Raw genomic sequence first — 23977 nt, 5'->3', positions numbered from 1 at the left:
AGACCTTGAAGAGAAGTCTTCACCAAAACTAGAAAAGGGACACAGAGTGGTTTAGACTACTCAGCTATACTTGTTTCCCAGGATGAGCTGTTTGTATGATCCCCAGTTTGGCACAGGCTTAAGCTGAGTCAAGGTTCAAGAAGCTAAAGCTGTGCCCTGGAAGGGGTCGAGATGCTAGCCTAATTTAACATAATGCAACATCTGAAATGCTTACAGTATAGCTTATAATGTTAACATTAACATGTTAATACCCACATCTGAAATTCTATAGATCCTTCTTTTCCTATGTTCACTATTGAATTGCTTTTCTTAAGCACTCTGGAACTTTGCCCACCCTCCATGGGCTTTTGAAGACTCATGTCACTATTGGTCAGAAATCGCTTTATTTGATTCCATAATAACTCTTGGGGAAATTCTGTCAGATTTGAATATGCATAATTTCCAACAGAACAAAACATTTTCCCTATTCCTAAGAGGCAACTTGCCATACAAAACAAGAGTCAGGAGAATGCAGCTCAGAGGTTTCATGGTAAATTTTTAACACTCATATTACAATCCTTATTTCCCAGGTAGACACTGATTTCATTATTATTACTTGATCATTATCATAACAGAAGTAATGTGGCCTGTGATCATGCACTCTTCACAACAGTGTGACTAAGTGCTCAGTCACACTATAACAGTCATAGAATCAATCATTTGGAAAAGACCTTTAAGATCGTCAAGTCCAACCATCAACCTAACTCTGCCAGGTCCACCACTAAACCATGTCCCTAAACACCACATCTACATGTCTTTTAAATGCTTCCAGGGACTGTGATTCAACCACTTCCCTGGGCAGCCTGTTCCAATGCTTGGCAACCCTTTTGGTGAAAAAAGTTGTGAAGTTTCCTCTTCAAAGGAACATCTTTAAGCAAACTACCTCCCCAGAGAATATAGCACCATTTATAAAAAGCTTTCATTGGAACTTCTCTTATGAGATCATTTGTATAACATACTGTCTTTCTAGTCTCTTGCCTAGAGAGGATGAGAGCAAAGGACCAGAACTGGAAAAGCAGATGCCAACAAGAACCCCAAACTACAATATGATCTTGCCCTAATCCAGCCCAGTACTGAAATACTTAAAGTTGAGATTACTTGTATGCTTAAGTCTTTGGATGGGAAACTTTGGACTTTGCCTTGTCAGGGCTTATGGCAGTAATATTTTTTTTTGGTCCCAAAGAAGACAAAAAGAAGACACATACTGCTGTTAGCTCTGTTTTAGAGACAGAACTGCAAAATCCATCCTCCACTGCACAAATGGGTTCCTGAATGGAGGAATAAATTCAGGTCTCACTGCATGATCTTGTCCCAAACTGCACTGTAATCTGCCTCTATCTTGAAGCTAGAGAAGTACTTTCTGCCTTACTTTCTTATGTATCAGAAGTGCTGTGACTATAGGAGACAGAGTTTGGAGAAAGAAATAATGTATTTTTGTTAGACCAATGGAGGTAGTTGGAAAAAAACAGGCAAAAATGTGACGACCAATTCTTTCCTCAGGTTGGAATCAAAAGCAGCAAAGCTTGTGCTGAGTCCTGGTTGTGAGAGGTTGTTCTATGTCAGTGATCCAAGCCATGCATTTAAATAGCTACATAAATTATTTATAAGAGTCTTCTTAGTAAAGGAGTTTATGATTAAAAAGGAAAAAAAAAAGGCAGTGATCTGACAGCAATAAAGACAGACGATATAGCATCTGGGATACAGTGTCTGTTGGAGGGAAAGACAGCAGGAGTTGCAATATCAGAAAAGTCTAATGTGCCATAAAAAGAACTGTCCTGAGTCCATAGCTTTTGGCACTCAACAGAGTTAGTTTTCAGTCTTACCTTTTGAAGGCATTTTGTATGTCTTGAACGTCTCTTGAACTATAGACCAGAGACGAAGTAATTGTTTAGGGAAAAGTGCTTACTAGCTGCAAGTATGCATTTTTCATCTTTTACTGATTATGAGTGTGAATTCTTGCTGATGCATAGTGCTTAAGCACTTCTGGGGAAAAAAAAGTGGGTAATTTCTTCCAAAATATTGCTTCCTAGGAGAGGAACAGGCACATTTTAAATTACCACCTCCTGGGTGAAAGTCTGAACTCCTCACAACCTCAAACTGAGCATTGTGAATGTGCAGGGCATTTCTCTAGACGCGCAGTTACAAATTGTCATGCAAATGATTAAATTTCTTTTGTATTAGCAGTTTAGTATGCTTGTGTATTTAAAGATGATCAACCTGGTATAAACAATTGCACATCCTTACCACGTCTATTCATTTTGTTAGTTAAAACACAGAATAGATAGTATTTTTTAATTTGTTTGGATTTTTTTATGTTAGATCACCCATATAGTAGAAATTGTACAACTAAGAGCTGTAGAAGAGTTTTTTTCCAGACAGAAGAAAAGGGGAATTGGATTAAAATTGAATTTGATTTTATTGAATACGTTAAGTACTTCTGCAAAGCAACTACACTTTTGTTGCATGTAAGTATGATCAGCTTCCATTTGCCGTGTTTGAAGGTGATGAACCACTTATGTCCTATAGAATTTTCCTAAAGGTATTCCATGGGAGGCTGCTAACTGCCACAGTCATATCTACTGCTTATTTGAGCTAGGCTCTGTCTAAAAATGTGCTTCCAAGAACTTGTCGTCTAGCAGTACTTATTTTTGACAGTGCCTGATTGATGTCATAAGCTTCACGTGGCTTGTGGGGACAAAGAGTTTAGACTAAAAGCCTCTGCAATTCAGGTTCTACTTTGGTCGTTTCACAACTAGTTTGACAGTCTTCAGTAAAGTAATGGATTTTGGACAGGAACAGTTAGCAAATCATTGAATGTGGCAGAAAGAATGGAGGACAAACAGCTGTCAGAACATCTCACAAAAGGTAAAAAGAGATGGGCGTCAGGAATTATTCAACGAACTGTATCAATATTGCAAACTATTTTCCTGATATCAAGCTATGGCATTTGATTAACTTACTTTTCTAGTGTTTTGGGTTGAGTGTCTGTGCTCAATTCTTTTATTCATTATGGAAAAAGAAAATTAATGTAAGTGTATTTTGTGATCTGTTTACTTTTACCTCACATGACTTTGCCCTCTCATTCTCTGACACCTTGATGTGACACAGTATCATAAAAAAGTTTTGGAAAATATTCATGGCTGAAATGTTTTGGGTTTTGTTGGGTTTTTTTTGTCATACTATCAAGCACAAATTAAGGCTAACAGCCCCAGCCCCAACCCCAGTAACCTCGTAACTTCAGCTTAAGCTTGACTTTCATTACCAGCTGAAAGTCTCCAATCAGAAAAACCCAAAAGTTTTATGTAAGTTATTGTAATTGCAATTCTCCCTTCAGAGTCCCAGCAATGGAGCGGAGGTAGAAGGGTGTTTGGGAGTGTCTGTAGGGAAGAAGAGCAGACCTGTTACTTTCACTGTATTTGACTTGAACCACTGCTTTTAATTCCTCACCTGTGCAAGTACCAAATTTGCTTGCTGGCTCAGAAAGTTTCCTGTAGCAATGAATGATGCCAACATTTGATAGAAGGAGTGTCTACCTTGGAAAGCATTTGTTAAACTCTGTTGAGTAAATCGACAAAGCTGAGATGCAGGGTTAGTCAAAGTTCCCCAGCTGCCAAGCGTGCTGGTGTAGGGGCACACGTGAAGGGTGAGAGAGCAGAGTAGCAGGAGCACCATCTGTCTGGAGGATCCAGTGCGCTTCTCCTTCCCCCCCAGGCATAACTGGGAGTAGCAGCTCACCAGGGCTCCAGTAAGCAATTTGTATAAAGTGGGAATCTAGAGGTACACAGCCAAGTATTGCAGAACGTTTTTTCCTCTCCTAGTAGAGTACAATCAGGAAGCTATGTTGGAATATCATTAATGGGAGGTTGGGGGTGTTTAAACCCTTGGTATCTTAATGTTTGAATTGTATGCGGTATCTTTTGATTTCCTTTTAGATTGTTTCTAGTGCATTTGACAAAGTATATAAACTACACACAGATGCCTTCAAATTCAAGGTTAGCCAAACAGGGTCAGACGTGATGCCGAGCGGAGAGAGGTGACAGCTACAAGTACCAGAGGAAGCCTCGGCTCCTACTGACGTGCTGTGGGATGTTCACTGCCTGTGTGGAGCAGACAGATATCCTCACTTAATTGGGTCTCTGCTGAAGGGCTCTCACAAGGTGTGTTACGCTCCATTTATCTCTTCCTGGAGTCAGCCCTCAAAACCAGGAATTTATATTTCTGTTAGTTGATGTTTTGCATAACGCAGCAGGACATGAGCGGATATGGCCCAGAATTCGAGTAGGCGCTGCTGAGCATGACTCCAACATAAAATATACACCTTGTAGTACAAAAAAAACCAAACAACAAATTCCCGGGATCTGCATTTTCAGCGTAAGAGACTCTTAGCTGGTGTGCAACAGCTACAGCTCCCAAACTGTGTGGTTGAATATGGGCCCTAGAAGGGGCTAAGGCATGGTGCGCTTGTCCCCCGCAGCAGCCCCCGGCCCTAGGCCAAATGCAACTCCTGCTCTCTCCAGCAGGTTTCCTTTTCATCCCACTGCCCCTCGCTGGACACAGCGTGCTGCTTTTGTGGTAAAGAAACCAACAGCACATTTATTTGCCCAATGTCAGCCTCCTGACACCTCTCAGTGGGCAATGAGATGTGGAGTGGTGGGCCCACACCAGCCTATCCACGCTGCAGGGCATGTTTAAGCCTGTAATGACAATAGCTCAAGCCTTCGTCTTTTTTCTTTTTTTTTTTTTTTTCCTTTCTTTTTTTCTTTTTTTTTTCTTTCCTTTCTGCTCTCTGTGGAACTTATCCAACTGAATGCCTAGCTGAATGTGAATGTAGATGTAGATTGTGGGCATGTTGATACTAAAGATACTAAAGATACTAAAGAGGTAGGTGAGAAGCACAAAGCTCCACTGTTGCAGGCTCTAAGGAGATAAAGAGATTGAGAAAATCCCCTAAGACATTCAGTCAGGATCCCAAATGTCAGAAAGCAGACAGCAGCTCCTCTGCATTGCACAGAAAAGAAATCCTTTACCAGTTATCAGTACTTAAAACACAAGTACAGGGTCATGTACTGCCAGGCTGAAAGTATGGTAATTTTTATTCCAAACACCGATTCTCCCATTTCCGGGATGATTATGGCCTTTCCATCTGAAGCGTATAGTAACTCCACAGTATAACGACAGACGTGGAGAAGGCTGAGGTACTCAACAACTTTTTTACCTGTCTTCACTGGCAGTTTCTCTTCCCACATCTCTCAAGCGGATGGACAGCAAGGCAGGAACTGAGAGAGAAAAGTCCCTCCCGTTGTAAGAAGTTATCAGGTTCAAGACCACCTAAGGAACCTGAACATACAGAATTCTGTGGAACCTGACAAGATGCATCCCAGACTTCTGAGGAAATGGGCTGATTTATTTGCCAAGCCATTCTCCATGATATTTGAAAAGTCATGATAGTTAGGTGAAGCCCCCAGCAACAGAAAAAGGGAAACATTGCACCCATTTTTAAAATGGGCAGAAAGGAGGACCCTGGGAACTACTGACCTGTCAGCCTTACCTCTGTACCTGGGAAGATCATGGAACAGATCCACCTAGAAGCTATGCTAAGGCACATGGAGGACAGGGAGGTGATTCAAGACAGCCAGCATGGCTTCACCAAGGGCAAATCCTGCCTGACCAACCTCGTGGCCTTCTGTGATAGAGTGACTACATTAGTGGACAAGGAAGAGCTATGGATGTTGTCTGTCTGGACTTCTGTAAGGCCTTTGACATGATCCCCCACAGCATCCTTCTCTGTAAACTGGAGAGGTATGGATTTGACGGGTGGACTGTTCGGTGGATTAGGACTTGGTTGGTTGGTTGGTTGCATCCAGAGGGTAGTGGTTGACAGCTCAATTTCCAGATGGAGATTGGTGACAAGGGTGCCCCTCAGGGGTCTGTACTGGGACCAGTACTGTTCAATATCTTCATCAATGCCATGAACAGTGGGATTGAGTGCACCCTCAGCAATTTTGCAGACAACACCAAGCTGAGTGGTACAGTTCACACGCCTGAGGGACGGGATGGCATCCAGAGGGACCTGGACAAGCTCAAGAAGTGGGCTCATGCGAACCTCATGAGGTTCAACAAGGCTAAGTGCAGGGCCCTGCACCTGGGTCAGGGTGACCCTCCAGTATCAATACAGGCTTGGGGATGAAGGGATTGATAGCAGCCCTGCAGAGAAGGACTCAGGGGTACTGGTGGATGAAAAGCTGGATGTGAGCCAACAATGTGTGCTCGCAGCCCAGAAAGCCAACCGTACCCTGGGAAAAAGAAGGGTGGCCAGCAGGTGAAGGGAGGTGATTCTGCCCCTCTACTCCACTGTTGTTAGACTCCACCTGGAGTACTGTGTCTGGCTCTGGAGCCCTCAACACAGGAAAGACATGGACCTGTTGGAGTAGGTCCAGTTCAAGATGTCCCTACTTATTGCAGGGGGGTTGGACTAGAAGACCTTTAAATGTCCCTTCCCACCCAAACTATTCTATCATAACTACCCTGCTGCTGTTACAGCACAAGAGAAAATCGCCTGATGCATGATTTTGTTGTTGTTAGGAAAATTATGGTCAAGTGTTGTGAAGTGTCTAGCCTAGCCTGTTGTTCTACATTAAACAGGACTAGTGGTAAAGGCAATCATCTTGTCCTTTTCCCTGAGTTTATTATGTGTCATAGCTCCTTGCAGAAACTTCCAGGGCTCTTGTCATCGGTCCTGTATTATGAAAAAGTCTTCTAGATTGCTTGTGTTAAGACGTGTAAAATTGAGTTTATCATGCCACTGGACATTATGTTGTTACCCATAAACTTGCTCACTGATACCAGAGGTAAATCTGAACCTATGTAGAAACAATAAAATGGTATGTTATATACAGAACCATTTAAATAGCTGTGTAAAATCTCAGTATGGATTGTATTTCTTTCCATGAACCTTGTATAGAATTTTAGTGGAACTTGACTGGAGCACATACTGTCTTTGAAAAAACGTGTAATTTTTGTGAGAACCCACCCTCAAAAAATTACTAACTTTTGGTTTGTGTCAGCAGCACATTTTAATTTTCTATGATGTTGATTGTTAGCAGTAAGGATAAAGAGGTATAATAAGCTTATGTGATGGAATGATTGTTATTTTTTATCTGAATAACTGTATCTCTTTCTCATCATAGAGAGAAATTCTAGAACAGCAACAGCGAGAGAGATACGACACAAGTTTTCGTAGTATGTGTATGTTCTGTGATCAAGAATTCACGGGAAACAGGTTTGCTTATTGACTTGTTTGCTTTTGTTTTATTTTTTCATATCTGCTCAGCATCTTCCTTTATGGTTTTAATGTCATTGAATGAGTTAGTGCCTAATGGTAGGACTCAGAAGATAGAATTCATTTTCAGGTATAGTTTAATTATTTCTTCCAACTGCAGTGCCAATTTAAATAGACCCCCTCCCACTTCTCAATCCTTTATTCCAGTACAACTTTTTATACTATACAGTAAGCAGGAGTTGGGAGCTGAACTATTTTAAAGAGAAACAGTTTTTTGGCAGTTGTTTTATTGGCCAGGAGAGCTGTTTAAGTCAGTACAAGCTGTTAAAAAAAAAATTCTATCCAGTTATACTTTTACCTGTTTAAATCTCACCAAACAAGTGCCAATTTGAAGATTGAATCAAAAAGAGGGGAGGAAAATTAGAGTGAAAATGGAGTGCTTTGCAGCATCGGTCAAGTGTGAGCGGGAATTGCATTCAAGTGCTCGCTTTGATGAAAATTTGGTTTTACACAGTAAATCCCTTTCAGCTGGAGAGATTGAGTCTTATCCCTGAGTGTCTCTTTGCATGGGTAGTTCTGGTTCTCTGGAAAGGTAGAAGAACCTGGGATTGTGTTCCTGCAGGTTATCCCAATGTTGTGTGAGTGTCCTATTCTCTTTACTGCCTGGTGTAGTGAAGTTCAAATCATTTAGCCCCCAAGAACTGCATCCTCTGCTTACTTTTGGGTCCCACAGAATATGTGATTTGAAAATCATGCCTGGACTGTGGTAAAAGCAAGGTTCATCAGGGTTAATGCTTGGATGTTTCTTTAGTCCCCAAATGCAGAAGTTGAGGCGTGTAGAGATGATAGGCCCCTAAGGAATTAACCGATATACCTCTATCAGAAAAATAACTTAGTTAAACATCCGTTTGATTTGTTCATGTGTATTTCTGAGTGCTCTTTGTGTTACTAGTGCTGTGTGAAGCAATATTCCTGTAAAAGCATATCCCACCCAAGAATCTCTGCTTTGTTAACCAGTGTAGAGAAAACTGACAAATGGCTTTTTAGAATATTTCTCAAGACGGTTGTTTGAAACATGTGATTTGCTTATTCTAGTTAAGAAATGAGCCTTGCTAACAGTGAGGGTCAAAATAAACTATACTGTAATTTTCGTTTAAAGGGTTATATTTCATGCACGCAGATTAAGCAGTTGAAATGTTGCTGAATGAACAGCAGAGCTGAAATGGAAAACTTCCTATTTCAATAAAGTTGTGTTCTTTTTTTCTAGCAGTGGCAGCAACACTATTATTGTTTATTTAATGTTGGCTTTTGTGCATTTTTCGAGTAACTGGTGTATTTTGAGTCAGTAATTTAATAATTCTCATACATATTTTTTAAAAATATGTAATTTTTTTAATGTCTTTTGTAGATCTGTCCTGCTCAATCATATGGCAAGAGAGCATGCTTTTAACATTGGGCTGCCAGATAACATTGTGAATTGCAGTGAGTTTTTGGCTGTATTACAGGAGAAGCTTGACAAGTAGGTTTTTGTTTTGTTTTGTTTTGTTTTTTAATGGACGTAGGTCATATTTCATTTAACCTTGGAAATATGTTGGGTTAAAATTAATTCAATATTTATGGTTAGTTAAGAAGAATGTAAGTTTACCATAAGTGCTCTTTGAAGGCTTTTTGTTGACTTGTTGAAATCTAATTCATAACAATTCATAGTATGTGTTTTCTGGAAAAATGCAGTCACACGGTGCTTCAGTTGTTATGCATTACACAGTTTCTGATGACAACAATAACAGCACGTCCCTTTTTCTCATAACTGTTAGAGTTAATGATGTTCTTCTTTCTCGTCATAACAATCTTCTTGCTAAACATCTCTTTAATCACTGAATACAGAGTTCTTATGCCAATCTTTGTTTGCCTATTTATATATAGATAATGTGGGATGTTTGGTCTCTCCCTTCTCTACTGCTTATAGAGTATATCCCAGAGCAGAAGGGGAAAGCCAGTGTATATGATGCCTCAGAAACATGTAAACCTGAGGTGGCTGAAGGCATTAAAAAGGGAATTTGGGAGAAGAACCAGGATAGCAAAGAGCAAGAAACTCTTCACGTTGAGTTTCCTTTGCAAGTATCTAAGTACCAACCTGGATAGCAAAGAGCAAGAAACTCTTCACGTTGAGTTTCCTTTGCAAGTATCTAAGTACCCTTTATGGATTTCACAAATGGGACAATATGCCGCAAATATAAATTGGGCTCTGACAGAAAATGTACTTCCTTAAGAATGAAGCTGTAGCTTTAACAAGTTTATTACATTTTAATACAATCTGTAATCAAAGACCGTAGGAGAAATTTGCTTAAATCTTAGGCTTAGTTATAAAAACCAACAAAACACTGGGATTTGTGAAAATTGGGATATAGAAATTAGAGTAAATATCCTTCCAAGTAAATTTAGGATGCATTGATTTGTACATCTGAAAAAAAAAAAAAAAAGATTCAAAGGATGGGAACATCAACAGTGCTCTCTGATTTAGTCTTTGGCCTGACAAAGAATGTGCAGTCACAGTAGATACAGGTTAACTTCCAGAAATGAGGATGTATTAAGAATGTCTTTTCTGTTTTTATAGGTGTTGACTAATGCAGTGAGGTACCTTGCTCGCTGATAAATTGAACCTTTACTATTTATCAGTAGGACCCGAGGGTTTCGTTTCGATGGAGGTTTCTCAAAGCCAGTCCTCTCTGTAGTTAATACGCTGAAATTGCTTCCAAAGCAATGAAAGGCCACTCCTCATACTGCTAAGAAAAGACTTAATAGCTATGCTAGTAGAATAGTACCCGAAAATATTATTAAGAGGAGAAAAATCTTGTTTCAGGGAAATAGTGTGACTACATTGTATATGCTGAGGAAAAGCATTAGGTACTCTTCCTGGGAATGCCTTTCACAAGCAGAGCAAACACTTTGCTGTTAGCAGGTGGAGCAAAGCAGATATTAAAATTCATAGCTGTATTCTCCATCAGACCTATGATTCACCAACAAGGCAATACTTACATTTCGAGGCTGCAAGCACAAGGAGAGCTCAAAACTTCTTTAACAGTAAGCCTAAATGATACAACAGTTCTTGGAAGGCAAAAAACCACTGAGAATCCTGAATTGCTGCTCCACAAACAAGAGCTGAGGGGAATCTGGATGCACCTTTGCTGAAGGAGCATGAGGGTTTTCAGGGTGTAAGTACATACCTTCCAGGCACAATATTAATGGTTTCTGTTGGGGGCAAATGCCTGAGTAAGAAAATAATTTTCTTCTTCAACATCTATATCTTAAAACCTGGGGAAATCGGAGAAGGGCCTGACCTAGACACTGTTAAAATTCCTTCTGACTGTACAGTCAAGCATGCTTTCATCTGTGAGCAAAGAAAAAAAAAAAGGTGATCATTTTAATTCAGAGCCACTGCAATTTTTTAATATCTGTGGGGTTTGTGTCTTAAAGTGCTGTCATTTTTCCCTCCCATCAAATTGTTTTTCCTGCTACCCAGCATCTCCAAAACAAAGATATAATGCCACACTTACAAAGTTTTTATTTCATGAGAAATTATTTTCTAGGAGTTTTCCTCATCCCCCTGAAGAGATCATTTTTCAAAGGGTCCAAGAAACAGTCTCCATCATGGTAGGATATGTAAGCCATCACTTATAAGAAAAATGTTTTAGCACTTCAGCTAACTAGAGGCTCAAGACCTACATCCATTAAACAAGAATGTTCCTGTAAGCCCAGGGCTCTGCTATGTTTCTACCAAAAAAAACCGACCATCATCCATTTCAGGGAGAATCGCCCATTTAGGCTGAAATGCAGATTACTGTCCTTATAGTCGCACTGAGTCAAGAGACTTGATTTAATGCTTTTTAGGCTCAACTTTCAATTGTCAGTTGATACTGCAGTGGAGAGAACAATTATTTTATAGTACTTATAATGGAGAATTTAAGACAGTGTGTATACCTCTGTTTTGCTTGAATTGCTCTGGAAGACATGTCGTGGTAAAATTCTCATTTGTTAATGAATGATTTCACCTTATCAAGTAATGTGTGTATATGTATAATCATTCATGTCTATATATGTGTATATATGTATGTACATATATGTATGTATGTATATACGTATACATTAATTATTATATATATACAAACATGTGTGTATGTGTGTATATGAATTTATTTACTAAATTTGATTTCTCCGTATTTCAAAACACATTTATCACCCTGGCAAACTCATTTTGCCTCTCTTTTGAGATAAAACTATAAAACTTTCTGTTCAGCTAATTTGAATTGTTTTTAAAGATTTGTAGCATATTCAGAGTTTGGGTTTTTTTCAATCTAAATTACAAAGAAACAGTTACTGGTGGATTGGATGCCAGTGTAAGTGCATGCTGAGTTAAGAGTTCACATGTTGACCAATTAGCAGCCCACCCATACCCTGGTAGGACAACTTTGGGTATTCATAGTTTTTTCCTACTTTGCATGTGGGCCAAACATTAAACTTTTTTATTATCTATATTTTCATGTCATTTTTGTCATCGTTGTGTTTGACTCTATTGTGATCTAAGATTACCTTGTTGTTGGTTTTTTTTTTTTAAATAAACTTTCTTTTTTGTTTAGCTTGCCCTCTTATGCTTAGGATCAATCTTTCTGTATATATCTCCAGCTTCTTTAAGGATATTATCTTGTACTATTCTTGTTTTCATGTGTTGACCTGTTTACCTTTTTGTCTTAGTTTGCAGTGTTTATACTGTGAAAAAGTCTTCAGAGACAAAAACACACTTAAAGATCACATGAGAAAGAAGCAGCATCGCAGAATCAATGCCAAAAACAAAGAATACGACAAATTTTATATCATTAATTATTTGGTAAGTGGTTCTATTAGCAAATTGACTAAAGAAATACAGAGAATATCTTGTTAAAAGTGAGTGAATCCAAACCAGCAATTAGTACAAAGGTCAAAAATCAAGTGAAGGACTCTTAAGAAATATGCTCATTTATGGTATGATATTCTGGATAATTGTTAAACTAAGGGATAGTAAACATCTGTTGTTGAGAATTGATTTTGAGAGATGCAAGAATGCAGCTTGAAGAGATGCTAATCATCATGTCATTAGTGCTCAGTCTCTGCTTTAATAACCAGAAGGGAAAATGAAATAGAGTAATGAAGTAAATGGAGGTCTAACTTGAATGCTATTGGCTTTGAGCTTGTTTTCTACAAACCTTAAGCTGGAAGTGCTCTTCAGAGTGTAAATTAAATGCAAAGAGGAGGAAAATGAAAGATACATAGATGAAAGAAAAAGTATTCGGTTTTAGCCTCCAGGTAGGTGTGTGTTGCCAGGTATTAATATTTTTTATCTCAAACCAGGACATAGACCTTTAAGAGTGTGTATGCATGTGTGTAACAGATTTTCACTTGGTGTCTTCAACTCATGAATATAGGAGCTGCTCCAAAAGCTGCTACATTCTGTCCCAGCAATAACTATATTTCACCTGAACTAGTCTTTGTGCTAGTGTTAATACATGTGTTAATATCCAGGTTATAAATAGGCATCCTTGACTGGTTTACCTACTCCTTCCCTTTAATTTCTCTCCCTGGGTTTTACTCTAATACTAAGAACAAAAAGTTGTATGTTTAATCCTCTGCCAAGTCCCTTCTACGCACAATGGAGTGAATACCCTCTATGATCCTGTATACTTTCCTTCCAAAGATCAATGATCTGAGGCCTATATTTTCTTTTCTAAATATTCAAATGCCACTGCTTTAAAAACTGACCTATACATGCTGCACAGTGGGGAAAAAGTTGCGAAGCTCTGCAGGGTAGATGTTCTCAGCTCCTCAACAGAACTGAGCATTCACTTCTTCCTTGCAAGTTAACGGACTTAAATTTAACATTGTAATTGTTTTAAGTGATTCTAATAGTTTCGTTCTTCTCTGCTAGTCCTGTAGGTATTCTTATGTTTTCAGAACTTGGCATCCTCTTTAAATTACCTTCTGTGTCTAATTTGCATTCATTGTTCGGATTTGAATCTGTCCCAGCTTTGATCAGGAAACTGAGCTAGATGACTGCCTAGAAGCACAAAGAACCATGTGATACTCCTTCAGCAATTTTAGAGACATGCAGGGAGGTCATAACATCAGTGCAGACACAGTGGCTGTGTCATGTTAATAAGCAGAATATGCCAAAGTAAATATAACAACAAGACTAATATTCATATATCTAACCTCTTTTCCCACTCTCTCCAGTTGCTCCAAAACTGGTGGCCTTATCCATGCTGTCTACTGAGAATGATCTGTGGCCTATATGCTTCCAGAACCATGTCCAAGCATTGTCCGGGTAGTGTTGCTGGCGTGGCCACGGTGCATGCAAACTAGTAAACACTATGGGCAATCACAGGACAGTGCTCAAGTCAGGGCCTTGGTCCTCTTTAGTTATTGCTGGTAATCTGGGCAAGACTTTGCAGTGTGACTTCTTATGCCAGCCTGAACCAATTCAGGTATTGATCACTTAGCAGCATCACTTACAGTTGTATTTTTCAGGCTCTTGCTATTACAGACGAAGGATGGGGAATATAATTCAAATAAGATATGTCAAACCACCAAAATGTTCAAAATTGGGCAGGGTGGTCTGCATGTGCAAGGTTTGTACCAGTATGCTGCCAGCGCTTCTTCTGGGACATACTTTGAATGATCACAATTCTTTTTCTGGATCTATAGGTTCTGCTACAGCCATGTTTTCTTTCCACAAATTTGCAATTGCCTTTCACTACGTTCTACCCAGTGGACTGTTTCTACTCAGTCTTTCTGATCCTTCAAACTGTAGTCATATCAGAACTTCTGACATTTCTTCTTTTAAAGAAAGGGTTTTTTTTGGAATAAAGGATTAAAACCAGACTTGAAACTCTGTCTTAAACACTTATAAAAATAGTTTGCTATAAAATGTGTATTTGCACACTGATGTTGCATGAGATTACGTTTTTCGTTAACATGAAATGTTTAGGATAGTTCCTATGTAGTACAAAGTGTTAGCTTTCAAAATAGCCTTTGGTAAAGCCTTTATTTTTGCACAAAGGAGAAGAAGATTAAAGGAAAGAACTTTAATTTGTTCACCAGGGGTTCAGTAGATTGGCCTTTACATGTAAGGAGAAATAATATTATTCTCTATTGCACATATGTAGACTACAGTAGATTATATTAATGTGAAAGTCTCAGCTTGAAGAAAAGAATCCTATATTCTGTGAATTCTAGATGTTATGCAAGGTCTGCTTTCTGTAATGACTTGATGTAGAGATTTAGCTTCCTCTCCCCCAGCACCTCACAATTTACTGAAGTATATTTTTTTTAATGTGTATTATCAGGCTTTACTGACTTACTAATGAGCCTTAAAGATCCATGTTTTGCATTGCTGTAAATGTCCAGGGGAATTATACAGTTTCACAGACACAGACATGGATTAGATATTTTATCTGAAATGATAGATGTACGGTTTCAAAATTTACTACTGAATTCATCTTGACCTAAAGATGTAGGTGTACAATTTATCTATTTTTTGTATGTTTTCACAGAAAGGTTTGAACTTTCAGAAGGTAATAAAGATCTTCCTATGCCAGTTTGATCAAGTTTCTTTTCATCATAAAGAGACTATAAGATTAAGTAGGTCTCTAATGATAAACATCAATATTATTACAGTCTTATCCACCTTGCTTTTAGGATGTGCGCCATAAAGCTTTTCTATCAGCAACTGGATCTTAAGCTACTTAATTGGATAGCTCTTTAGTACAACCATCTTACAGGCATTATTGTCCTTTTTTTATAGTTTTCCATTACATATTATCTTCACCAAGCACTGCGTAAAATAGTCTTATTAAGCTGCAACTGGCAGTTTCCTTTATTTTGTGGGTTTTGTACTGAGAGGCTTTAAGGTCTTTTTGTTCAGATGTCCTGAGAATGTCTGATGAATTGTCTCACGATCTTCTGGCCAGCTCTTACTGGTGTTTTTAAGCTGATGCCAAAGCTTCCATTGATTTCATTTAAAGCAATAGGCTTGCCTGCTGCCTTCCTTTCCCTCCATTCTGCCTTTGGCTTCGCTTGAGTTCTTAGTGCAGTTGTAAGAGTCTGTTTTCATAACGCAAATTACATTTTATGTCTGTGCGTTGGTAATTCGCTCCCCTAAATTTCCTATTTGGCATAGCAATAAGTGCAAATTCCTTTTGGTGTTCTGCGACTTTCTATGACTTCTGTCATGACCGACAAGCTGCTTTGATTTGTCTACCCCCATATTATTGACACGTTCTGTTGTTCACAGGTTAGCGTTAAGATAAGAGTATTACTTCTGGTCTTTAGTAGGAGTGGAAGCCTTTTTTGTCGTGTGCATGTATAATAGATTTCTTTCATATGCAAGTATCAAAAGTATATTATTAGATAGTTACATTGAATTAGAGTGGGCGTTTTGCAATTATGCAAATCACTTGAAAGGCAGTGGGGTCACTTCCCCTGTGGATTTGGAGGTCTTTTGTCAGTATTGTGTAAGTATGGAAGATGATACCAATCCTCTTTGGAAAGGCTTGAAGTATAAATTGAAAAAGACTGACTGATAGTAACGGGTGAAGAACTGAGCAACAATGCATCCAAGATACGTATGTGGGTTACCTTATTTTTCCTTTCTCTAAAAAAACCTTCCAACCTGATTTTCTTGTTTCTGTGTCAATGTTAGATTGTGGCCCCATGACTCACCTTGCACAAACCCAAGTGAAAATCGAGAGGGAAGAACTTTGTAGTCTGTGGCGCCTGCTGGAGGCCATAAAAGAACAGAAGGCAGTATTAAAACTCTCTTATTCTCAGCCCAAGGAACTGAGGTGGACCCAGACTGACAGGGCCTTTCCTTCTGTGTTCATCTGACTGTTACCAGCAGCACTTAAAGTCTAGAGTATCCGTTGTAGGAAGCACAGATATTTATTTTAAAATTGACTAATGGCATATATCTATAGTAATGTAACATCACTATAATGAATGCACTTATGACTAAGATAGATGGCTGAAAATGATACCTGTTACTAGAAAACTTGTTTCATAAAGCCTTCACTTTTCCTCAAAGATAAAAAGATGTTTTCTCCTTATTGTCAAGCCCTAAATCATTGTTATTATCTGTTGGGGGGCGGGGGAAGAATGTTTTGTTATTTATATTTAGCCTGTTTTGACTTATGCAGTGTATATTTTGTAAAACAGTGAAGGAAAATCCTTTATCTGTTGGTGATAGCTCAAGACTTAATAAAATCCACCAAGTCGGGGAACGCTTCGTATTTAAATTCATCCAATGTCTATTAACTAGTGTTTTGGTAAGACCATCTCTTCTATCTGATAAAGCATCTTGAGTTCTGCAGCAATATAAAACAATTCAGATGATGGCAGTAAGGCAGGTGAGAAGAAGGGCAAGAGCAAATTTGCAGGGGAAAGCAGCATCTGTTTGGAGTTTCTGAGCTCCACAGGCCTGGAACTACATTTGCATGTCGTTCAGTAACTGCTCTTTTGGGAAAACTGCTTGAGATACCAGCTGCCGTTTCTAGTTTCTCCCATCTCAGCACTTCTTCTCAAGTTGAGGTATGTTGCCTCAGTGAAGCACACAGACCTTCTCCCCATAGAACCCTTAAAACTGTGCTCAAGTTGAGAAGATAAATTGCCTGTGAGTCAATTAATCTCTGTGCATTTAGACTTCATATTGGCGGAGGAAACCAAACCACACACGTTTGCATGCTCTCCTCACTTTTCTGTAGGAACCTCCTGTCTGTGAGGTACACAGGAAGTATTTTTTTAAAAAAAGTTGGTTTTCCTCGGATATATAGCAAGGCTTGCATTTTTTTTAATTATTCGTTTTCTACTGTTTGAACTATTAAAAATGTCAAATCTATTTTTTTCCTCTGGTTTTGTTAAGAAATTCTTGGGAATCTCTAGAGATGATTGCTGGGAGCTCTTGCATCTTGGATGAAAGAGCAAGGGAAGCTGAATACTTAACAAAGGCACCCTTTGTCCCAAATGCCCATCAAGCTGTAGAATTGAAGAAGTGTTTTTAAAAAAAGAAAAAATTATAAAACCTGAAAGAGCTTTAAGAATGTTTCGAAGAACTCTTTCCCACCCAATTGCTCAGCTTCAGTCTCTTGGCACTTTCATCACAGTGTCCCTAGTTATCCATTCACCATGCAATTTTCCAGTGATACCAGACCTGATTAGCTTTTTCCTTTTCCCTTTTTTTTTTTCTCCACTGAATATAAGTAGATGAGGGAAACAGAGACCTCTTACAAGATCTTTCTCTGCCTTCTTCACAGAAACACCATAAAGAAACGGCAACAATAACAAAGCTTGTGCGTGGTTTTCCCCTTTCACCTTTAATTAAAAGGTGAAGCTTAGTATTGGCTGCTGTTTTTTACATTCTCTTTTGTGCACATATACTTCAAGCTGGTAAGGGGAAAAATTGTGAGCATTCGTCTTCATTTTGCAGTGGTTGTGAGCCGCTATCCTCTCATTGAGGTGTTAACATTAACAGCCATAGGAAACTAGTGTGCAGCTGGGAGAACATGTGGTGAGAGGTGTTAATGGCTTCATGTTATCTCACAGTAATGGTGACATTAATGAGTCTCCCCTGTAACTCAGAGAGTTTACTCACTACCATGTAGCATCACAGAATTAATTACTGAATTTTCATTCTGTAATATATGATGACATTATGTTTAGAGCTGTCTAGAGACATTTGTTTATCATTTACCTGATAGACACTAACAGCTTTGAAAATTGTCATTAAATTGTTAAATGGTGGATATCTTTTCCTTCTTTTTCCAAACAACCATAAAGGCAATAATAACACTTATTACTAAGGATGTTGTTAATTATATTTATCAGAGGTAGTATTTGAATGAAATAAATGAAAGAATGATCTTTTTACTAGCTGCCTTTTCTTTTTTGTAATGAAGAGAAGATCATCAATTATGATCTTTGTGAATCCTTCACAGCCATCAAAAATGAGTTCAAAAATACTATTTTGATTATTGGTTAGTTTGCTCTGGTTTATTTTTAAAGGCAGGAAGAATCAGAGGAAAGAAAAACACTATCTGAAGATCACTGCTGGTATTTCAGTAGAGTGCTCCAGCTCTTTATTGCCTGTTATTTATATCGCAGTCATGCTGAGAGTGCTTGCCATTGTGCTGAAAGCTGCACAAATGTTTTGTGATATACTTTGTGCTGAAGGTCTTTAAGATATAAATAAACAACACAAAAAGTAAAAGGAAGAGTAGAACACCGTGAATAGATGTGCTTACGTTCATGTCTGAGAAGAGGATGGAAGAGAAACTGGAGTCTAGCTCAGAGATCTATGCCCTGGCTCATACTGCCCTTCTGGAGTACTCTCAGCTGGGTTTACACCGTGTGTTTTACTGACATGACCTTGTACAAGGTACTGGCACTGACTGGTGTAGCTGTGCCAGCTAAAGTCTCAGGTGTGATAGCTGCAATCTATAAGCAGCATATGCTGCATGAAGAGCAAGGTAGGCAGATTGGATTGAGCAAGTGTGATGGCAAACTCGAGGCAGTGATAACGTACCCACCTCGGTAACATCTTGGTAGTGTTGCAACAGTCTAGTTTTACACAGAGCTTGGATCCTCTTCTTGAGAGCTCTGTGCCAAATCATCTTCTTTCCAGGTGTAGGGTGGGGAATGCCCTGTTAGAAGACAAAACAAATTGATTTTTTTTAAATTATTACTAAAGCAGTGTTGTGTGGCTACCTTTAACTCACAGAAATACCAAAGTAATCCAAAATAAGATGTTGATTGTGACTTCCCGACTGTTCATTCAGTTGATATTTAAAATGTGATGTGAATCAGGAAATGTTTTTTCTTTTTCTTTTCTTTTTTTATCCCCAGGAATTTGGGAAGTCCTGGGAGGAAGTGCAGTCAGAGGACGACCGGGAATTACTATATAATGTAGAAGAGTAAGAGTTACTTATGTACCCATTATAAAGACTTACAAGACCATTATTGTTGAAAGTAGTTACAGGGAAAATGCTGTGCATAGTTAGTACACAGTTAAAATTCATTTAAGCCAATCAAATCAATTCCAAATTGTTTTCATCAAAGAAACTTCACAACAAGAGCTGTAAATTTTATATTTCAACCACAAGCCTATTTTTTTTTTGCTTATAGCTCAAATAACAGCCTTTTGGGTTTGTAATGATGTAGGCAAAATGGAGGGGTTTTTTTTACTTTTGTACTAAAAAGACCCGGTTGCTCAAATTTCCTCAAATTTTTTTTTTGCTCAAATTTGAAAATCAAAAGTAAGCATCAAAAATGCCAGCATGAGACAGAAGTGGTATGAAAACATCCACCTCTGCTCTGCATTCTTCTGTGGTCCAGGCCTTCAAATCACTGCAGAGGTAGCTACCTTGGCCATAGAGAATTGAATAAGCAGGAAGAAATTTGTGGGTATCAGGGCCCCTGACCTTCCTGGTTCTATCTCTGTCTTGAACTTAATTTTACTTGATTATATGTGGTTGCAATAATATTTCTATCTCTCAGCAGTATTGGAGTTCTAAATAGATGTGTTCGTAAAGTATTCTTTGTGTGCGTGTCTAAAAGTAGCATAAATTAGTGTCTCTTTCAGGAATAATAATATTTGATAAGTAAATAACACTTAGAGTGAACTCTGCCTGATGATTATGTCTTTGGCTGGTGTATTGAGAGATTAGAAAGGTATAAGAATTTTAAAAGACCTTGTAAAAATAAACACTGAACACAGTATTTGATGAGTTGCCAAACTGGATAGAAATTCAAGTTAAGATTCCGTTTGTTAGTGCAGGCAAATTCAAGTCAGACTTACTGCCTGTCTGCACGGCAATTAAACAGTAACTTCTTAGTTACTCTTGAATTTGTAGGTTTTTTAGACTGCAGACCAGATTTTAATCAGGTATCCAGCTATAAATCTACACTGTCTCTTCCACCCCTTTAAATTATTCAGTTTCTCTGGATTTAGTTCTAGTGCTGTGAATGCAGAATCTAAAGTGCCCTTTCACAAAATGTCTCTTCTCTTTTCCACAATTAAATGAATCTTTTTGACTCTTAATCATAAGAGACTGGTCTGACTGGGAAGAGCATCCGGTGAGTGCAGTTTGCCTGTTCTGTGAACACCAAGCAGACACCACAGAAAAATTGTATCTTCACATGCAGGTAAGACTTGTTTTAAATGTCAGTTCTTCCATTACTTTGAAATTAAAAAGTGTGATTGTAGCATCTTTGTTAAGATCAGATCAGCTGCTGCATTAGAATGCCCTCTTTAGTGCAGGACTCAAGTACTGCATGCATCTCCAGCATCTGTTCTCTAAAATATGCAGAGGAGTCAAGTTTTACATCAAGAGTATGACTGTCTGATACTTGTGAGTGTACAAACTGGTACAGACAATAAAGAGGTAGCATCTTTAATATTATAGTGACTTGATGATTTAATATATTTGATGGTTAGCATCGGTGTTTCAGTTTTAATAAAGTATTTAACAGGAGTGTTGCAGTTTAACAGAATGTGAAAATTTCTTGTGAAACAAATCTTTTGGGTGTTTGCATGTCTATATGCATATGTCTGTGTCAGTCTATGAAAAGCTGAGCTGTTTTTAGCTTGGAATAGTAGAAGCAGTGGAAATAAGATATTTTATTCTTTCCTTTTTTTTTCTTCCTCCAGAAGTCACATGAATTTGACTTTCCCAAAATAAAGTCAGAGCATGGTGAGTAAGAGAAGCTGTAATTGTCAGCATTTGCCACTAGTGTGGAGAAAACCACATCACAGGAATAGTGGAAAACAACTGTATCAATTTGATGTTTGTTTGGACATTTAACTTTTCCATTATGGAAACTGTTTCTGTCAGCTTGCAAAAGAAAACCAAGAACACTTTATTTTTCTGGAACTGTTGTTAGTGCCAAGGATGTGTGATATTTTCTTTAAAACCATTGGATTCTTTTGCACAGTAGCTTCTACAAATACCCACTCTATGAGACCCAGGTCTGGCTGCTGGAGTCCTGGAAGAATAATAATAATTATCATTATTGTTGTTGTTGTTCCTGTTAAGACTTGCTTGCAAGGTAGAAGGCTGCACTCTAAGCTGTGTTTGGCCAATGTTTGCTTTCTCCTCAGTCTACACTGAGAGGAAGCACGGTGTTTGCAATTTTTACATCAAAAGAAGGGCTAATTCCCCTGCAGCTGGGAAAAAGCGTTTGTTCAGTTAATTTGCTAAGCTACAGCATTCGGGCAGTGCTGGTCTTCAGTAAACCCTTATCGATCCTTATGCTTAATCCAAGAAAGCATTTGTAAAGTAAGTGTCATGTTCAAGTGCTTGTTCGCTACCATCTCTCCTAGGTCTGAACTTTTATCAGCAAGTAAAGCTAGTGAACTTCATCAGAAGAGAAATCCATCATTGTCGCTGTTACAACTGCCAGGAGAAATTTCAGTCTAAAGGAGGGTTGATAAGTCATATGGAAGAGACCAAACACATTGCATTCCTGCCACCCAAGTCTACATGGGATCAACCACAGTAAGGGCACACATGTTTCTTCCAGCATTTATACTGTTATTTGATAATGTCAGTAAAACGGTAAGTTGAAACTTCTGGGGTTTGCCACTGCAACAGTGCCCTGAGCTCCCCAGCTCTACTGGCCCAGACAAAATAATAAGTGGTGTCAAAACTACTCAGGATTATAAATCCTTGTTCTGTCTGAAGCTAAAATGAACATGACATACTGCTCTTCTAGTTGCGTCCAGGATGTACTATCCCCATAACTAGTGTCTGCACTGTCAAGTCAGTATGCTAGAGAAGTTTATTGTTGCAAAATTGTCTTCTGCCTGCATTTGCAGTTGTGCAGTGAACAGTGAAAGGCATTCGTGGTGCACTCGGAGCACTTTCCCTCCTGGTGTAACCAAGGTTGAATCTGTGCACCAAAGTGACATCTTGAATGCCCCACTTGTAGGCACGAGATTCTTCCAGCCGTTAGCTTTCTACACAGAAGCAGACCATGTCTGGGATGCGCATCTGGCACATATTTCCTTGCTAGTAAAGATATAGCCTATAGCATATCTCTGGGCATATAGTTCTAGAAACAAACCAAACCCTTTATTTTGCATGTCTAATACACCTATATGCATAATATCTACCTAACTTTAGGCATCAAAACAAGTTGGTTTTTTACTCTTAGTTTTCTCCATAGCAAATAGAGAGCATAACATAACATTGATTCAGATTGTAAGTAGGCTGAATAGGTCTGGGCGATGATGCCATAGGTGGTAAAGCACCTATGTTCTAACTCAAACATCTCAGTTCAGCATATGCTGTGGGACAAATCTGGATCTCTGGACTCAGTTGTGACAACATACAGGTGAAGAAACAGGGGTAAGGACTTGTCTGTTGCCAGCTCCTCTGTATTACTCTTCTAAGATGTACATGTCAGTTGATATTTTGGGTTTGCTGTTTACTCTCATTCCGGACAACCAGACTTTCTCATTTTTCCTTTTTTAAAATCTGATTTCGTAAAATATGCTCTGCCGCTTTCAAACCAAATATGTGACTATCTAGTCATTATGCCTTGTTGCTTTCAGGTATTATTTTCCTACCTATGAAAATGATACACTCCTGTGCACACTGTCAGACAGTGAAGACCTGATAACTGAGGATCAAAGTGAAGATATCCCTGTTGTAAGCGAAGACATATCCAATCTAAAAGCTCTCAAACAGAGCAGTGTTTTAAACCAGCTCCTGTGTGAAGAGAACAAGAGTCAGGAGAAATTTTGACCTTGGATTATAGTTGCTGACCTTTGAGTGTTTCTTCTGCAAGACAAAAAAAATTACATTCTTTCACTAATATTGGAATACAGTTTAACTCATAAATGTTATCACTGGGAAATATTACATGAATGGGAATGCTAAATAAAATGTAAGTGTAAACTTTTTTGGTTTATTTTTCTTTAAATTCTAGCTTTATTTTAAAATTAAATGATGCATTTTCTGCTTGGCTCTCCAAATACTTTTAGTATTATTTACAAATCTTTTCATCTTTTTTTTTTTATTTTTTTCTGAATACATCAGGATCGGATTTCTATTTTAAGGCCATCTTGTGAAAGACATGAACAGTTGAGACAATGTGTCTTGATATATGAGCCAATGAGTGAATATTCTATGGGTTATTGCTGTTAGCACACAGAAAAGAGCCTGAATTTAATTCTTGGTCTGTTACGTAAAGCAAATTTTGCTATTTTTAACCTTAGACCTTCTTCAAAGTGAAAACAGATCTATTATTTGTCATCAATATGTAAGATATATGGTGCCTGTTCTGAAAACTGGCTCAGAACACCAGTAATGCCCATGGATATCTGACTGCATGGAAAGCTGCCAATCCAAAACCTAAAAAAGCATAGGAACAATCGCAATCCCAGTTGTATCAAAGATCCAAAGAATTTAAAGTAGACTTCTTGCATGGTCATGAACTGAGGTGCAAAAAAAATTACTTAAGAGATTGCAGACACATAAATCCAAATTAAATCCTCAAAATCTCAACTCAACTGTCAATTAAAGTTACCATATTTCTTTTAATATTGAACTTTAAAGTTCCCCAAGTAACGGGTCTTCA

General features: G+C 38.4%; 1 protein-coding gene across 1 annotated transcript in view; it reads left to right on the top strand.

Moving 5' to 3' along the window:
- Positions 1-23185, top strand: part of ZNF277 (zinc finger protein 277) — a 55398-nt gene extending 32213 nt beyond the window's left edge. Inside the window, exons 5-12 of the mRNA XM_082490852.1 lie at positions 7227-7318; positions 8727-8837; positions 12068-12200; positions 19241-19308; positions 20443-20539; positions 21045-21087; positions 21717-21891; positions 22950-23185. Coding sequence (XP_082346978.1) covers positions 7227-7318; positions 8727-8837; positions 12068-12200; positions 19241-19308; positions 20443-20539; positions 21045-21087; positions 21717-21891; positions 22950-23142 — 912 coding nt within the window. The 3' untranslated portion in view covers positions 23143-23185. The remainder of the gene's footprint in view (positions 1-7226; positions 7319-8726; positions 8838-12067; positions 12201-19240; positions 19309-20442; positions 20540-21044; positions 21088-21716; positions 21892-22949) is intronic.
- Positions 23186-23977: the final 792 nt, after the last annotated feature.

The sequence above is a fragment of the Vanellus vanellus genome (assembly GCF_965231255.1).
Source record: "Vanellus vanellus genome assembly, chromosome: 1".
NCBI classification, from domain to species: Eukaryota; Metazoa; Chordata; class Aves; order Charadriiformes; family Charadriidae; genus Vanellus; species Vanellus vanellus.
This window is presented reverse-complemented; position numbering and strand designations above follow the sequence as displayed.